The following is a 14,215-nucleotide window of genomic DNA, read 5'->3' as shown; positions in this document are numbered from 1 at the left end:
GATAAACTCAGTGGCTGAAAGCAAAAAAAACAACAACCCTGCCTTGGGCACTAGGTGTTAACTTCCATGCCATAATGAACTTTCATTTCCTAAGATGGCACAGAAGGGAAGCACAACACTAGGTCCTCTTGCCTGCTCAACACCAGAATCAGTAGAATAAAGGCATATAAAGGCCTGAGCAAATGAGGCATCATTTACCTGGCATACAAAAAATAACAGAAGGAGCCCTTCTGAGCCAAAGATAGGGCTCCCCTGATGAAAAAGCCCTCTTTCAGGTTATCAGACAATAGGACCTGAAGAGATATAACAGTGGGCAGTGGAAGAAAGCACTTTTTAAGGTACACTTGCTTCCAAGATGGGTTTTTTAAACTTGAAAGTCATAAAAAGTACTTAAAGGATTGCTTTTTCCTATGTATTTCCTTCAGTGTGACCAAGCAACGTCAGAGGTCTTGCTTTGCATCTCCCCAACAGCAGATATGCAGTGGGTGAGAACAATGAACAGGGCAATATCAGTTATGGCACCAGTGCTCTGGACTGCCCTCCCCAGGAAAGCATGTCTGGACCCACCATTGCGTACATTTCACAAGCTCTTTAAGAGCTCTTTTGCAAACCCTTTGATGGCTCTTAGCAGATCTCTCTGCTACTGTGATGATAGTGGTTGTGCTACTACCATTTGTTTTTCTGTATTGTTTTACTGGCTTTTCTTTTCTTTTATGGCTTTCCTTGCCATATAACAATGCAAGGCATCCCCCAGATAAATATGGGATGAGCAGACGTTTGAGAATTTCCCCTGCCTTTCTCCACCACATCCTTGAAAGGGGATCAATGATATCCCTGAGGAGCTGTAGTCTATGCAATCTACTGGCCTGTTCAGGCTTTCTTTTTGTAATTTGCAGTAAGAATTGGAACAATTATGTTACCTCTTTGGGTAAAGTTTGTAATTATTACTTCATTTTATAATGTATATGGAACTGTTAGAACAAGAGACAAAAAATAAAAGATGAAAAACAAAACTATAAAATAGGAATGTAGAATGAGTTAAAATAACAAAGTAAAGACTTTCAACTTTACCAGATCATCTATAGTTGTAGATTTGCCAGGCATGTGACAAAGGTTGTCTTGAAAAGTATGGTATATGTCATAAAGCAATGCCAAATCATATCAAAAGTGTAATATTTGGGCTGTTTTCTATTGAGTTGCAATTACTATTCATGCTGTCAAGATCATATATAAGACTAAACAAAAAAAATTCCTTCCAGTAGCACCTTAAAGACCAACTAAGTTAGTGCATGCACACGAAAGCTCATACCAAGAACTAACTTAGTTGGTCTTTAAGGTGCTACTGGAAGGAATTTTTTTTGTTTTGACTATGGCAGACCAACACGGCTACCTATCTGTAACTGTATATATAAGACTAGTTCTTGACAATATATATTTACATTGGTATCATCAAAAATATTCAGTAATATTAATTTTGGACAACAAACAATATTTTCTTTAGTGATATTTATCATTTCTCTCAAAATTAAATTAAATTTTGCACCAACTGACATTCCCGCTATAAATGATAATATGTGCCAAGTTTATTGCAAACCCTCTAACAGTCAGGTGATATAGAATAAAATATTTTTGACATTTGCAAAGGCTTGCAACACCATCTGTGTAACATTTTTAAGTTTTCCCTAAGGAAACCAGAAACAGATTTTTAGGGTCATGATGCCCAGGTTTTATTCCAGTCCTTGGGAATAATTTGTGTGCCAATATCCAGTTCCCATATCTTGTTAAGAGGTGGCATAGATCCATAAGTTACATTGAGCAACGTAGAGTACAGTTTAGAAACTAATCCTTTCTCCCCTCTTAGAGCTTGTGTTTTTACATGTTCTTTTAAAATTAAAACACTGAATTTAATTAAAATAAATTCAATTTGTGTTAAGTTAAGCCTTCTTTCTCTCTGACAGTTTTCACAATTTTTTCTTAATATCGCAAGTAAACGCTGCACTTTTTGGGTTTAGACTGCAACAAGCTCTTTCTGTGTCTGATTGTGTTTTGGAAACTTCTGACTTGGAGAACTGGTGTTTCAATACGTGCGTGTGTATTGGGATAAAGTTTAAGGTAAAGGGACCCCTGACAATTAGGTCCAGTTGTGGCCGACTCTGGGGTTGCGGCGCTCATCTCACTTTATTGGCCGAGGGAGCCGGCGTACAGCTTCTGGGACATGTGGCCAGCATGACTAAGCCACTTCTGGCAAACCAGAGCAGCGCACGGAAACACCGTTTACCTTCCCACCGGAGTGTTACCTATTTATCTACTTGCATTTTTGACGTGCTTTCGAACTACTAAGTTGGCAGGAGCAGGGACCGAGCAATGGGAGCTCACCCTGCCGCGGGGATTCGAACCGCCAACCTTCTGATCGGCAAGTCCTAGGCTCTGTGGTTTAACCCACAGTGCCACCCGCATCCCTTGTATTGGGGTACTGTATATTTATTTATTATTTATTACATTGTATATCCCCCCTTGCCTCCAAAGAGATCAAGGCAGCATAAAGCTCCCCCCCTCTCCATTACCCTCACAACAGTCCTGTAGGCTAGCCTGAGAATTGGTGACTAGCCCAAGGTCACCCAGTGAGCTTCATGACCAAGTGGGGATTTGAACCTTGTTCTCCCATGGCCTAGCATGACACTCTGATTTATTTGTTTATTTATGAAAACACTCAGCATGTTCATTCCATGTACATTTTATCTAGAACATCTTTGGGTTGTATTCACTTAGACATGCTTAGAGTAGACCCACTGGAAACGAACGGGACTTAAATCAGTTCTAAAGCCCTGTTGATTTCAATGGATCTACTCGTAAGCACGACTAAGTCTGGATCCAATTTGCTTGGCAGAATGTGTTCATCACATGCAACAATGCATTTTGGCAACAGTTGCACACAGAGCTTCACAAATCCCTGTTGTTGGACTACAAAGATTAGTCTCTTTCTTTGTCTTTAGCATCTGATTCAGGTTATGTGAGGGCAACTTGAATGGGTTTAATAGCACACTTCTGAAGGTCGTTTCAGAAGGACCTCTCTATTTCTTGAAGATATGCACCTATGTTTGCAAAAAGAAGAAAAACAGAGCTTTGTATTATTATTTCTATGAACCATTCTATGAATGGGTACAATGGGGGGGGGGGGGGGAGACACGACCAAGGGCTAAAATGTTTTGATTTGAAAGATAGCTAAATTGATCTTTTAATCCACTCCTTGACGATACCTGATGGGTATTTTTATATGTTTTATTACAAATACTTTGTGTTTTAAATTTTGTTTTCCCTCTCTGATTATTTGGGGGGGGGGGTTATTGGGTTGTTCTTGTGTTTATTTTGATTATGTATTTTGTGTTTTTATATTGTGATTTTATCCTGTGAACCGCCCTGAGACCTGTGGGTATAGGGCGTTGGTTTAATTAATTATATTATTCCTAATAATCTGTATTATCTATTTTTATATATTTAAATGAGTTTTAAACCATGCTTCATTTACAAATAAGAATATGAAAAGTGGTTCATATTATCCACTTTATCCATTAATAAGCCAACAGTCAACCACAAAAGTGCGGGCTTCTTTCAGACAGTGACCTGGTTTTCACGCCACACTAAGACGAACCACGTCTTAGTGCAAGTGTGCAGCTCCCGAAGAGGAGATAATGGTCATCTTGCTGCTCCACAGTTGTTTTGCTGCTGCACCAGACTGAGCTAAGCCATGGTTTGACTTAGCCTGTCATCTTAATTTGGGCTTGTGGCAAGTCTCTCTGCGGCATAATCATGATCTGTAACCAAGGTGTTTCCTGTGGACGACCACCATTTGAGGCAGAGACCTAGCTTTTTGGTCTCCATTCCTTGTTTTAGCAGTAGTTTCCAGTGAGGGGTTGAGGGTATGAGTATTGCTGTTGTCCATAAATGCACCATCTCCTGGGACACGCTATCAGAGGGTCTGTACCTGGTGCTTGGCCAAAGAAGCAGACTGGGGATGCTGCTGGTCTATCAACTACCCTGTTGCCCAGCAGCATGCTTGATCAAGCTAGTCAAGGTAGTCTCTGGACTACTTCAATATCCATTAGAGGCTGCCACTGTATTGGCTGAGCTCAAGACTTAAGGCCTTCATTACAACTATGCAGCTATCTCAAATGGTCATTGGTCCAACACATAATTTAGGAGACACCCTTGATGGTAGTCTTTGCCCCAAATGACCTGAGGGATGGACTGAGGTTGGGTGTGGAAGTGCACTGCTTTGTCATGGTCCGATCATTTCCTGGTATAGTTTAGATTGGTAGCAACAATTTCCTGACTGGGAGTTGCCATTAGAAGTTTTGCGGCCAGGTACCATAAGTATGCTGGTGTCACTCAGCCATAACATCTGAATTAGGAGCAGTTGTGCATGCCTTGGAACAGTGCCTGGACCCAGTTTTAGCTTATTGATGTCTTTACTTGTTTTGAATGTTATAAATACTTGTTTTTAGTGATTTTTTTTACTGTTATTGTTACTGGTTTATTCTTTTCGTAAACCGCTCTGAGGTTTTATTATAATCAGTGGTATATAAATGTTGTGAAATAAAGAAACGAATATACATGACGTGCAAAGCAGACCACTAAGTAATAGTAAGGTAATAAAGGTCAAGTGGTAGTCCCAAGCTTATTGGAGGAAGGGAATAGCAAATTGGAATTGCGACTAGTGACTCTGCTTTGAAATCATTACCAAGAACGGTGGTCCATAGGCATATATTTTTACAATTAACAGTAGTCAGTCCACTTTTAACGAGTATTGCTTTTGGGTAGCTGAGAAGAAGATTGTCTGCTTGTAGTTCTTATATCTTATCTATCCGTATTTACATAGAGAAAAGAGGATTTTGTTTTGTATTCAGAAATCCTACCCAAGAACAAATCTTCAGTGTTTCCAATCAAAGCTCCATTTTCAGTTACTTACAGTAGCTGGCATATTGTATTTCATTGTGTTTCTCTTTCATTCTCTCACTTTCATTCAGTTTTATTGTAGACCTTTGTGCTTTAAAGAAAGTACGCATTGAATGAACGTGGGCAAAAGAAAAATTCAGCAGATGAACTTGCTTTACTTGGGTTACACCATGCCCATTTCCTCACAAAGAGCCAACCAGCTAAGATGATCCTGAAAAACAAAAGCCCTTGTTTAGTTTGTATTTTGCTGAACATTTTAATGAGCTACTTCATGCTAGGGTGGGGTTGTGGGGACGCAGCATTCAATCTCTGCCACGTAATTACAATCCTTGAAATGTCTGCAAAATATTTCAGCCATAAACCTGCTACACTCTTTATTTATTCTTTTATTTATTAAAGCACATGGAATTTATGTCAGTTTCTATCACTCAATGGCTCATTAAATCCCCTCCCCCATTTAGACCATTACTAGATGCGGAAAGGGTCGTTTCAGTATATTTCCAGTGTTCAGATATATGTCAAGAGGTTCCTTCTAATTGCGCTTCATAGGAGCTCTGGGCCCGGATGAATATTCCAGTTGATGAGCTTGAACTAATATTTAAATTGGTTTAGGTTGGTGTCGTAGATGGTGGCCTCTTACCTTGTTGATTGAATCAGTGCAATGTGTTAAGTCTTCCCTGAAGTATGTGGTTTCTTCACAGGCGCCTTCAAAAGTAAAATTATATTTTGTTGCTGCATCAACTTCAATATTTGCATCTGTTTTGCAGCTTAAATATAAAATTAAAAAAGAATAATAATTTATTATCACTACATTAAAGAAAAAACTCAACATACATTTGGGGTGGCTACCTGCATACAGACCTTATCCTTTGTCCAGAGCCCTCTGTATATTCTAATGCTCACATGGAGCTCCTTTACAGATGGTCTTCCCCATTCTTTTAAATGGAAGGAGTAGCTGCGTGTTCAGGTGCTGCCTTGGACATGTACAGTGCCTGTTCAACAAATCCATGCTCAGCTGACTATAAATACATTCTGGGTTGGGAGTGACAGACTTCCTTCAAAGGAGGGTCTTAAGGTTCATTGTCATTCCAGTACTGACCCATTTTGCTGCTTGAAGCAGAGCCCAGATAGTGTCTCCTGCCCTCCATCCAGGGCCACTGCTTTGAAAACACTTGCTGCACTTTATTTGGGAATATCCTCTGTGGCACACAATAAGATTTAGTTTGGAGTAGTGAATATGTATGACAGTGGACTGTCAGAAACTTCATTCCTATCTTCGACTATCCCTTCTTATAGTGCTGCCTTCCCAAGGGAGTGGATCCTTTTCTGCTGTAGTTTTTGTATATGGTTTGTTGTGACTGCATCTTGTGGTATGAAACATTGTCTTTTTAGTGGGACATGATGGTTGTTAACAACGTGGGCATTTTTATATGTAGATATGCTGGTATACATATGGCAAATAAATTAACAATACACCAGCTTTAAGAAATGAGCTGCTCTCTTGCTCTGTATTATTTTTACTCTTTTTAGTGCTTTAGCTATTTATTTTATTAAAAATATAATGTGCCTTCCATCTAAATAGATCCAGAAACAAATAAGTAAAACTACTCATGCTATTACCTCAATATAGTGTGGTTTTTAGGAGTACTGTACTGGGTGAGATTTTTGAAAAGTTTCAGCACTTCTTTGCATGTTGGGATTTGCAGTTGTCTGAGAGCCAGGAAGTGTAAAAAAATATCAAGCAAATCCCTTTTCATTGGATTAACTGGATTGTGAATGAAGAATGCATTCTGTAGTCATTCAGAGAGACCAATTTGCCGGCTAAATCCCTAATTATAGAATATAATGTACATGTGTTACAAATATAGAGCAAAGGATGCAATCCTATGGAGATTTTTCATGGGGCTTGCTCAGAAGTAAGATCTGGCTGTTAATTAAAATTGATTTATGGTGATGGTGGAAAGTAATTCAATTTGATTGAATTCTTCTTATGCAGCTGGTTAGTTTAGTTTATAATGCTACATACCATTAAAAGTGACCATCCACTATATTCAGATTCCTGTGAATCTGCATAATTTGTAAGTACTGGATTATTATTTTTGTTATGAAGCAGAATAAGTGCAGTTTGTCAGTGTTTTAGAAGGGTCCTGGGTAGTCTGGTCCATATTTGTATGGTGTCAGGTTACCCGGTTAAGCAATATGTAGTAAATTTTTGACATTTTGAACTAATTAGCACCGGTTTTTCCATTCTGCTTGTGAGCCACCACCCACCCACCCTCTTTTCCTCCAGAATTACAGAGCACAGACTCCGATATGCAGGAGTGCTGCAGACAGGAACTTGCTCCTTTGTGCACCTCCCCCTGAAAAGGCTCAGCCTCGTTCAGAGACAAGACAAACAGTAAAAGTGAAAGATGGCTAAGTAAAGTCATGTGGGGCAGGAAGCGTAAGGGGGAAGAGCTAAGAGGTCAGGCACCTCCTAATGCTCGGTTGGAATAATACTCAGGGAACGAATGCGATAGGAGCAGATGTTGCCTAAAGAATAGCAAAGGGCGTTTCTTTTAAGCTCACTATTGGGAGGGATGCCTGTCAGACCATAAGAAACCAGGGAGAGCCGGAAAGCTTATCAGCTGCGCTGGGCAGGACATGTGAGCGTTTATTGTTGTGAGCTCTGTTTAATGCCTTCTTCGCTACAGCTGCGCTTCAAGACAGAGATGAAAACAGTGACCACGCTCTTGTAGCCACCGTTTATGCAAAAAAAAAAAAAAAAAAAGTCCTGCTGAATTTAAACAGAATGTGAATCTGTTGTGCCTTTGTGCCGGAGTGGAGGAAGAAACGCTCTAGTTTACTGCTGTGTTGCCTTAAAACAGGACAACAACTTTCAAGGAATGTGTTCTGCGAGTGAAACTGGGGGGAAAGTTTCTTTTTCTACTAATTCTGTTCCGTTGCTTTTTTGTATTATTATTATTTCATTGGTCTGGCTCCTCAGAAAACTGTTGTGTTTCCCATGGAACTTCTGAACGCGCCACAGAGAAGCTTTAAGGAAGCAAGGAATAAACTGCCTTTTGAATCGAGGTTATTTACAGCTGCTGCCAAAAAAGGGGGAGAAAGCTTCTTCTTTTATTATTATTATTATTATTATTACAACTCTGGATATACCTTTGTTTTTCCTGAAGCCTTTCTCTGTGCCTTGGTCTCCACAGTCCACAGCTCTTCTGGTTTCTTTTTCTTCAAAAGCGTCCACAACATGGCTTATTTATAAAGGAGATGGAATTCTGCAAGCCATTTAAATGGATTACAGTTAATCTGTCACCTCCTGAATATAGCGTGCTGCCTGCTATAATGCTGATTCATTTTGAAGACTTAATCTGGAGATTTAAGACACACATTTTGACCTAAAAATTGAAATGGAATGCTATGTGGGAAGTTCTGAGTCTTTTGAGCCACTTAAAGATTTTCCTGGGGTTTGGGGGTTTGTACATTTTGTTGGTGTCTTTGTGCATTGAGTTAGTATTTTAAAATATTAAAAGGTGGGGGGGGGTTGTTTCCCCTCTTAAGCTCAAGCACTTTATATTTTAGGGGCAGGGGGAGAAATGTTTTAAATCACAGCCAGGTAAACTTACACAGATGCACTGATTACGACCTTAACCGCCTCATAAATTATTTCCTGTGTTTTAGTATGTAAGCATCTTTCTGCTGAGGGCAAGTTTACTGTACTTTTTAAAAACTGCTTTTCTATTACTTTATTTTAATTTTTACTTTATGTGTGTTGCGTGTCTCCAATAAGATAGCCTAGCAGCAGTGCTAGACCTGTTAATTCCTGCAGAAATGGGGAAGCCGCTGAGCAGGCCAGACTGTTTACGCCAGAATCCTCCTTGTGTAGGAAAAGGTGATGAAGAAGAAGAGGATATAAATATTGAAGACTGTTATGTTCCCCAGAGGTCAATCTATGACACAGTGCGGCTGAATGAACAGATTGACTCAGGTTCTAAAGGCAGCCTCTCCTCCAGGCATTTCTCAGATCGGACTTTGCCGTATAGTCATAGAACACTGGACCTTAGTACATTGTGCTCCAATGGTGCCCTCTCCTCTTCTAGTGTCTTTGAACTCAGAGGACGGGAAGCCAATAAGCTAGATGAAAAAATGATCTTTGATGCCCTTAAGCTGAACAGTGACATCATTCGAACAGCTGGCTTGCCCAAAGCAAAGTATCACACAGAAAAGAAAGAACATAGGAGATCCTGGAGGATGCTTGTCCCACCAAATTTTGCAGACTATGCAAATAAAAGTGAGTGCTCACTTGCTGGGACTGTTGATGTGTCCGACTTAGCAGCAACAGGCCAGGTCAAATGTGGGACTAGTTCTCTAACTTCCGAAGAAGACGACTCTGGTCTGTGCAGTCCTCCAGCAGAAAGAGAAGAAAAACAAGATGTGCTAGAAGGGGAACAAACTCAATTTAGGAGCATATCTTCCATAGACGATAATCAGTTTGTGGGTAAATTTGGATCATTTTCTCCTACCATTTCTAGTAGTGAACATCAAATTTCATTGCTTACCTCCAGAAGTGCCCCTACCAGTGGACACTGTCGAGTAAAATTGCAGAATGCTTCACATACAGAGCAAGAACCTTTCTGGAACTATGAGGGCAACCAAGGGGAAGGAGATGGACATTGCATTCCACTGACATATTTGAAAGAAGACCTCTTAGCACATCCCCAATGGCTCCAGGATGGTGAGAGGGAATATGATTTCACTTTAGACGAAGAGGAAGTGAGGAACAGCGCTGAAGTTAATGAGCCATTAGACACCCAAGACAGGATGATTGAAAAGGACCTCCTGGATATTTCAACTCAGGATATAGATATTTATGATGATGATGCAGCTTTACATGCTAGTAATAAGGACTTAGTAAAATATGTGATTTTGCATGAAACTGAGGAAAGTAATATGGCCCATACAAGTGCAATAGAATTGTCCTGTCAGGCTTTAGAGGCTAATAATACCACATGCTGTCAAAAAGCAAATCCAATCAGCGCTGAATTCAGCTTTTGGACTACAGGCATGCAAATAGAACAAACCTTGGATACAGTGTGCAATGGCATGTTGTCTTATAAGGTAATTCCAAACTTAAATGCATTCTTTTCATGCTGCAGGGTGGGTTATTTTTTATTTTATTTTTATTTTATTTTTATTTTTCTTCTGTAATTGCATCATGAATGCTTATATTTAGATTTTGCTAATCTACCCAAATAGTTCCTTTAGAATCATTTGCCCAACAAGTTATTAGAAGGCAGAAATTGGCGAGATGGTCACTTCAGTAAATTGATTAAGGGCAGTTTGTGACAGGGTTGATTGCTTCCAGCTGTTTGGTTGCATGGCTATTTATTGTCCAGATGGTGCCTGTTACCCTTTATTTGGAATGCGTCCACTAGGCATTGATGTTCAGCACCCCTCCTCCCCTCCCCTCAAATTATGTTTCAAGCAGGCAATGCCATTCAAGGGCAGATAGGCCTTCCCTATTCAGATTTAACCAGATTTCAGCTGCAGACATATACTGTACACACTTTCATGGGAGTAAGGCCCATTAAACCCAATGGGCATGCTTCTTCTGAGCTGGCACGTATAGGATTGCACTGTTCATCATAAAGGTATACACAATGATGCTCAGATTGCTGCGGTTTCCAAAGTACACAGATTAAAGGCTTGTTGCACGTACTGAAATTATTTCCTTGCATCTTCATGCCAAAAAGTAGTCCTAAAGTTGTAGGGGATTTTTTACAAGAGATCTTGTAACATTTACTGAGCGGTGAATGAAGTAAGGAAGTAGAAAACAGCTTTGTAATAAACATGGGGAGCTTGTGAAGTCTTTAATTTAATTTTGTTCTTTTTGTTTTTGGTCACTCTGATCTGGTTGTGTCTTGAGTTATTTTAGGACTTGTTGCTAAGCTGTTCTGGCAAACTCTAGCCTCAAGTCCTACTTTTGTGAGTGGGTATGTATATCTAAACAACAAATCAAGGGGAACAATTCGGTTTGGATTGTTATGGAATTGTCTTAAAAATATATGAACATCTGAAATAGAAGAGAGTTGGATTGAAGGACTGTGTTACTAGTTCCATGGGCCTAAACTGGAGCAGGACTTGTGTTTCTCACACAGCAACCTCAAATACAGGAAGCTTCTTTTGAAAGAGAGGGGAATTTCAAAAGTAGTTTATGGAACTGGGGTGTGTACATGTGCCTGCCTGTTTGATTGCCAAAGATACTACTGAGCTAACACTTGGGTATGTGTAAATTAGCTTTTGCATCCCAGCCCTTGTTTATTTCTCTAAAGTAAAGAGAACTTGCCCATATTATATATTTTTTTTGTGGGAAAGGTAAGACCTGTTTGCTGTTTTCAACTACTTGCTTCCTCAGAACTCTGCTTTATAATGCCCCCCCTTAACAAATCCCACAGTGTCCTGCAAATAGATAGTGCTGTTGAGTGCAGCAAAAACAGCCTTATACGTGTGTGTGTGTGTGTGTGTGTGTGTGTGAGAGAGAGAGAGAGAGAGAGAGAGAGAGAGAGAGAGAGTGTTCCTGGTTGCTACTATGTAACACACCACCGTGTCTGAGGATTATTGCATGTAGTCTCAAACGTGTGTGAGCTGTCCATGTTCGGACGTAACTTCCTCGCTGCCTCTGCAAAGCCCCATTCTCCCGGTTATTTGTGTGGATTCAAGGCCTTGAGGAGAGATGGGTCACACACTGTCCTGTGTGTCAAATGTGCTTGCTGTGTGTTGAAGTGCTGGCTGCTGTTATGACGTAAACTTAGGTGTGAAAATGTGCTGTTTGCAGACTATCCTAGAAAATCTGGGTTTCTTATACTATGTACATAGCAAGTTTCTGCTTTCCTACTAGTATCGTGCTTGACCATTTTGGTGTACAATTTATGTATCCCATCTTGGGGAGGTTTCTTATTATTTTTGTTTTCAATTATGTGAGCATAAAAAATACTTAGGACTGATATTAAAGTACATCTACTGTAAACATGCTTTATTTTCAGACTGTTCTAGGAATTTGGGTGTCCTGGGCTACCTGAGAGTCTAGCTTCATAGGTTCTGAGAAATAACTTTAGCCATACTGAGGTACACTTGTAGTGTCCCCATAACATTGCTTATATTCAGGGAATGATGTTACTAGTGGCAGCTGAAATATATATTCAGGATGTGAGCTATATTTGCTAGTAAAGCTATAATAATAAAGCTCAGTACAGTATTGCAATACAATGTCTTCACAATATTTTGCTGACTATAGTGAAATTGCTGCCAAGGGACAGTGTCTGTAGTAGTAGAAGAAGAAGAAGAAAAAGAAAAAGAAGATTGTGGGGGGAGGGACTACTAAAAAGGTAAGAAGCTTTAAGACCACAGTTTGTATGGCCTGGGTTCATAATATCACCAACAGCATTTGATGCCTGTGGAATATTTTCTGTCACTAGCCATTGCAAGTCCTCAAATGAACATCACTTAGGTTGGTGGGTTGAGTTAACCTGCATTAGGATATCATTGTGTGAAGCGTCCCTGAATTTCTTGCCAGTGAAGACCATCTGGGAAATAAAGGGACATGGTCCCCACTGTTTTCAGTAACTTCTAAAACAATATGATCATTACTAGTCTTATCTAGAAGGTGAATGCTGGTGTAGTTCCTTAGTCACATGATCAGCTCATTCTCCCAGGCCATTCCTGAGGTCCAGGCTCACCATGCTATAGTGGTCCCCAAATCATTGGATAGCGCTTGCATTTCTCCACTGTTCAGTTAGGACTAGGGCAGGTCCCTTCCTGCATGTGCCCAGCATCTCATTGCTCACTTGGTCTGTAGGGGCCACACTGTCCAACTCCAGCTCCTCCCAGTGAATAGTTTTAACTTTGACAAAGAAGTAGTGGTGACCATTACAGTGACTGGCTTCAAAAAAGAATTAGACAAATTCACCGAAGATAGAGCTGTCAAAGGCTGCTAGCTATGATGGCTATGCTCTCTGTTGGAGGAAGTATGCTTCTGTACACCAGAGTCACAAGTCCTTTTTGCACTCAAGTCCTGCTTTCAAGCTTCCCATAGGCATCTGGTTGGCCACTGTGAGAACAAGATGTTGGTCTAGATTGGCATTTGGCATGATCCATCAGGGCTCTTATGTTTTTATGGGCTACTTGTGTCTGCTGGCCATACGCAAAGGATAACTGTTTGCACAGAGTTGCATAGCCCCAAGAAGAATGGGCTATTGTGAACAGATATCTGAACAATTACTACCTACAATATGTCATCCTCTTTAGTTTGACATAGGTGTCCACAACGTGTACCTTTTGCTTTAAATATTGTTTGAGCATCTATATTAGGAAGATTCAGTATGGGGCACTATGTTTGTCTCTTCCTTTTAAATACAGTGCTTATTTTTTATGTAATAGCAGTTTCTTAACTCCTGTTTGGGTTAATGTGTATATAATTTAATTTGACATGTACACTCTGTAGCTAAATACTGTCTTTCAACACTATGTTCATGACATGCTGTGTGATTTTACTACTGATATCTGCTCTGGTCGTTACTTATGCTCAGCATGTTCCAGACTTAATAATCTAAATGTGCCTTTGCCTTCCTTCCTTCCTTCCTTCCTTCCTTCCTTCCTTCCTTTCTTTCTTTCTTTCTTTCTTTCTTTCTTTTCCTTTTGATCTGAAGGTATTCGAGAAGGAAAAGATTGAACCACTGCAGGTTAAGCAACAGGAGGTAAATTGGTTGGGTCAAGGCCTTATTCAGAGTGCTGCTAAAAATGCTAGTACTGATAACCTTGAGCGTGATCTTGAGGATGTTAACACAAGATGGAAAACTCTCAACAAAAAGGTTTGTTAGTTGTATTTGCACTGTTGTTTACCTTTTTAGTTTGCTGTTTTTGTTTTGCTCTTATTTCTGATTTTCACTACAAAGTAGTACTATACATTATTGTAGTAGACTGCCTAATAAAATGCACAAAATCCCCAGTCCAGAACTCCATGTGTGCTCTGGTGCTTATGTAGAGCTCCTACAGAAGCAGACTACCCTTTGTCACATGGATACCCTGTCATTTTAATGTCCATGGAAAGAAACCTGTAGAAAGTCAAAAGCCTAAAGGAAATAGAGGATTGCAAAACATAATTCATGGTGCTTTCTGTGTCATGCTGATTGAAGCAAAATGCCTACTCAACTGTCTTCAGCCCTGTTTAGGGAAGTTTTTAATAACTGATGTTTTAATGTATTTTTAATCT

At 39.9% G+C, this 14,215-nt stretch overlaps 1 protein-coding gene and 1 long non-coding RNA gene across 44 annotated transcripts in view; one reads left to right on the top strand and one right to left on the bottom strand.

The window, feature by feature from the left end:
* Positions 1 to 14,215, top strand: part of LOC310840285 (dystonin-like) — a 298,340-nt gene that overhangs the window by 215,227 nt on the left and 68,898 nt on the right. For all 43 annotated transcript variants that reach the window (XM_083729601.1, XM_083729632.1, XM_083729623.1 and 40 more), the window contains one exon: positions 13,653 to 13,814. In XM_083729601.1, the coding sequence (XP_083585727.1) occupies positions 13,653 to 13,814 (162 nt within the window). The remainder of the gene's footprint in view (positions 1 to 13,652; positions 13,815 to 14,215) is intronic.
* On the bottom strand, positions 4,581 to 8,781 carry LOC310840751. The gene is made up of 3 exons (XR_014562088.1): positions 8,110 to 8,781; positions 5,594 to 5,720; positions 4,581 to 5,164 (listed from the first exon to the last, which is right to left on the bottom strand). It is a non-coding gene; the product is annotated as an uncharacterized lncRNA (long non-coding RNA).

Source organism: Podarcis gaigeae (assembly GCF_964106915.1).
Source record: "Podarcis gaigeae genome assembly, chromosome: 3".
NCBI classification, from domain to species: Eukaryota; Metazoa; Chordata; class Lepidosauria; order Squamata; family Lacertidae; genus Podarcis; species Podarcis gaigeae.
Note: the sequence above shows the minus strand (reverse complement) of the source record. Positions and strands in the feature narration are given on the sequence as shown.